Genomic DNA, 3,488 nt, shown 5'->3' with positions numbered 1-3,488 from the left:
AAGTTTTACAAATAAAACATTTTAGACTAAGTTAAAACATTTTGGACTGGATATTTTTCGGAGGAAGATATATTAAGGCAATGTCTATATTAAGAACATTTTTTTTAGTAGTTAACATTTGATCATTTAAAAAAAATAATTTTTAAGAATGAAATGGTTTACTAATAAGAATTAAATATGGAACTTTGATATTTTTTTTTTAAAGAAAAAGTAAAAATAATATAAGTTACTTTTCTTAAAATAAGAGAATCTTGTAGTGAAAAAGATTAAAATGTTGATCTTGAATGTAAAGATAAACTTAAAATATTAACATCCAAAAGTAGGCTATTTTATTTTCCGGTGGTTGTTTCCAATTGGCTCAACATCCTCAGTGTTCAGAATAAATAATATATCTTTATAATTGTTATACTTTTTTGCGTCACTCTTGATGGCTAAGATTTTTGGAAACAGAAGAAAAAGAAAATGTGAGTACATAAAAGGTGTGATAAATACAGAAAGAAGAGAAAATATCTGTAAGTAATTTACTAAAAATATATAAAAGAGTCAGTAGGAAGTGTTAACTTGACGTAGGTGTTGAAGGTGGCTGAAATAACAGTAGAGTGGCCATGAAATGAACAGAGGAAGAAGAAGATTACCAGTTCAAAACTTTGTTTGCATCAAATTTTATGTGCATATGATGTCACACTGATAAATGTAGTGCAGTGCACTGTACAATGTTTCTTTATGGGAATCATAATTGAGCTTTCAGGATTTGAGAGTGACAATGCATAAGGGACACGCATTATTCAAGACGCATGCAGTTTATCCCAAGGTTTTTTTCACTTTATAAATCATCAAATTCTAATTTAACTTTAATAAAACATATTTTAAATGATATATAATTCATTAAATATACAATTCGTCCTTTAATATTTGATTCCTTTCCAAAATAAAACATCCAAATGTGTCTTCTACTTTACTCTTTTCATTCTGGCCACAAAAAAATTATGGAAAAGAAGAAAGTAAACAAAAACAAGAACAAATGGAAGATGAAAGTTGACCTTCAGGAACTGTACTGTTAACACCAAATGACCCTTTCGCCCTTTTTTTTTTTGAGTCAAAAATAATTTATATTGAGTAAAAGGTAAATAATTTATATTTATTTATTTATTTTTACTTTCAGATGACAACTTTTCTCTTTCATTTCTCTTGTGGTATGTGAAACAAATGCTCCCAGAAGCTTTTCATGGTCATTGTGAGATAGTAGATATCGTCGCATTAGTCTTAATTATGCACAGTTAAAATGGACTGATCTTGTGAGAATTATACACATGATAACAAAAATAAAAATCAGAATGAAGCTTCGGCCGGATACTGCGTCGTTTTGCTCATGTAAGGACAGGAAGAACTAACAAAACCATTAACCAAGTGAAGATAAGTCTTAAGATCATGACACGTGGCTACATCTCCTTTCTTCAGATACGCTGATTCCCTGCTACTCACTCTCAACTCTTGTCCAACGTCAGCGTATACCAACTGCATGTCCTGAACAACCTTACGGAACCAATTCTGCAAACCCGCCACGTGGACATGGCCACTGCACGCCATGTCATCATCTGGAACCACAAGTCCAGGAACTTTTGTGATTACATCATCGGAGTTCACAATTCTAAGTATTCGGGTTCCACTCTTTTCCAACTGGGCCCTGAACTTATCGTTACCGACCCGGGGCCCACCGAAGGAAACCACAGACACCATTGGCGAATTTTTGAACGTAGAGGTTATATCGTACGCGCTGAGAATCGCGAGTGCGGCTCCCAGGCTGTGACCGGTTATACTTATGCTGAGTGGCTCCTCCTGGCCGTAAGACTGGATCACTCTCGCAACCTCTTCCCGAACCATGTCTTGCAAACTGGGACACGCGCCCGTTTTGGAGACATAGAGACTCAAAAAACCGTTCTCCACCATGCAATCGTCGCTTCCACAACCCATATGGTTGGGCAATTTTGTCAAGGTAACACGAAGATTTTCCAACCATTCCAGACACGTGGCGGTTCCCCGAAGAGCAATCACCACGTCACGTCTACCCAGGCGCGTAATTTCCTTCTCGTCTTCGCAGACTGCTACGTAACCAATCCAACTGGATCGAGCACGTGGCAGTTGCGACACGGAAGAAACCCAATTGGGTAATTGAACGCCGCATGTGGCGTGTAAGTTTTTGGTTACTCTATAACCGGATTTTCGCATTCCGGTCTGAGCCAAGAGTGATGTTTCAGGGAAGCGACACGTGGCGTAGGTCTGGGAATTGGTGTCGAAATCGAAAGCGCGATATGCGGATTCTACGAAGTGGCCGTATCTTAGGATTTCGGCGCGTAGGTTGTCGTCAAGAGGGTCTAACAAGCCTTCCCAGTGGTTGATTCCTTGGTATTGGGTCCACTTGTGACCGAGTCGGGGTGAGTTGGATTCAAGTGAGTCAGTCCTGAGGCGCTCCCAAGCGAGTTGGGACTTGTTGAAGGGTAAGGTTGGGGTGGTGGCATGTGAGAAAGTTGGGTTGAAGTTGGGTTTTGAGAAAGGTGAAGTATTTGGTTGGGAAGTTGGTGTTACAGAGAGTGTCATTGTTATAGAGACACTTATGTTGTTGTGTGTGTTTCTTACAACTGATGTTTGGGTTTGTGCATGGAATTTATATTAGGAGGAAGTGAGAGAGAATGGACGGTGGTGGGAGAGAGAGAGAGAGAGATAAAAAGAGAAATTTGTGATTTTGATAACTGAAAAAAATGGCTGCGCGAGTATGAGTGAGTGATCGAAATGATGTAGGTTGAAGAAGAAAGTTCAGAAGATTTTGAGGAAATAAGTGGGACCTAAAAGACTAAAGTTAATTTCCTTGTAAAAAACAAAATAAAAAATTAATTTCTCCCCACGCCTTCGGAGGTTGTACGTGTTCTGTCACTATTGCCACTCGCTCAATTTTATTTTCTTTCTATAAAATTAAATCCAATTTAGTTAGCAATGATAAATGGGAATATTCTATTAGAATGTGAAAAGTAATAAACATAACAAAGGGGAAAATAAGGTAGAAATAAGATATAAAATAAATTAAGTGTATTTTAAGTATTTTCCATTAAAGAAGAGATAAAAATTGTGGGGTTTTACCATAATTATAGAGAAGAATATGAAAGAAAATGGGAAAATTGGAAAAGTAAGGCGTACTCTTTGGGTACAGTAGGAAGCCGCGTAAGGTGAAATATCATGAGAGGAAGTGTAGTGGACTGGTCAAGCGTCAAAGTATACGACTCATCTCAGACCTATTTTTATCAAAAAAAAAAAAACACAAATTAGGATAAATTCTTTATAACTTATTATTATTTGAAAATATAATAAAAACATTATGCAAATTATATCTTATTGAAAAATAAATAAATTCTGAAAGTTGTTTTATGTCAATTTTCGCTTAGCTGCGAAATTAATTTCGGGAATAAGAAGATGGATAATAAAATATCTGTCAAAAT

At 36.4% G+C, this 3,488-nt stretch overlaps 1 protein-coding gene across 1 annotated transcript; it reads right to left on the bottom strand.

Moving 5' to 3' along the window:
- Window positions 1-1,141: 1,141 nt before the first annotated feature.
- On the bottom strand, window positions 1,142-2,874 carry LOC106758443 (phospholipase A(1) DAD1, chloroplastic-like). Its single transcript, XM_014641368.2, has one exon. It carries the CDS (start codon window positions 2,593-2,595, stop codon window positions 1,330-1,332), a length of 1,266 nt encoding a protein of 421 aa, XP_014496854.1. The 5' UTR covers window positions 2,596-2,874; the 3' UTR covers window positions 1,142-1,329.
- Window positions 2,875-3,488: the final 614 nt, after the last annotated feature.

This window comes from Vigna radiata, chromosome 4 (assembly GCF_000741045.1).
Source record: "Vigna radiata var. radiata cultivar VC1973A chromosome 4, Vradiata_ver6, whole genome shotgun sequence".
Lineage (NCBI taxonomy): Eukaryota > Viridiplantae > Streptophyta > Magnoliopsida > Fabales > Fabaceae > Vigna > Vigna radiata.
Note: the sequence above shows the minus strand (reverse complement) of the source record. Positions and strands in the feature narration are given on the sequence as shown.

What these genes read in the sequence shown, in the direction of transcription:
- LOC106758443 (XM_014641368.2), bottom strand. Translation starts at nt 2,595, where the DNA reads ATGACACTCTCTGTAACACCAACTTCCCAACCAAATACTTCACCTTTC.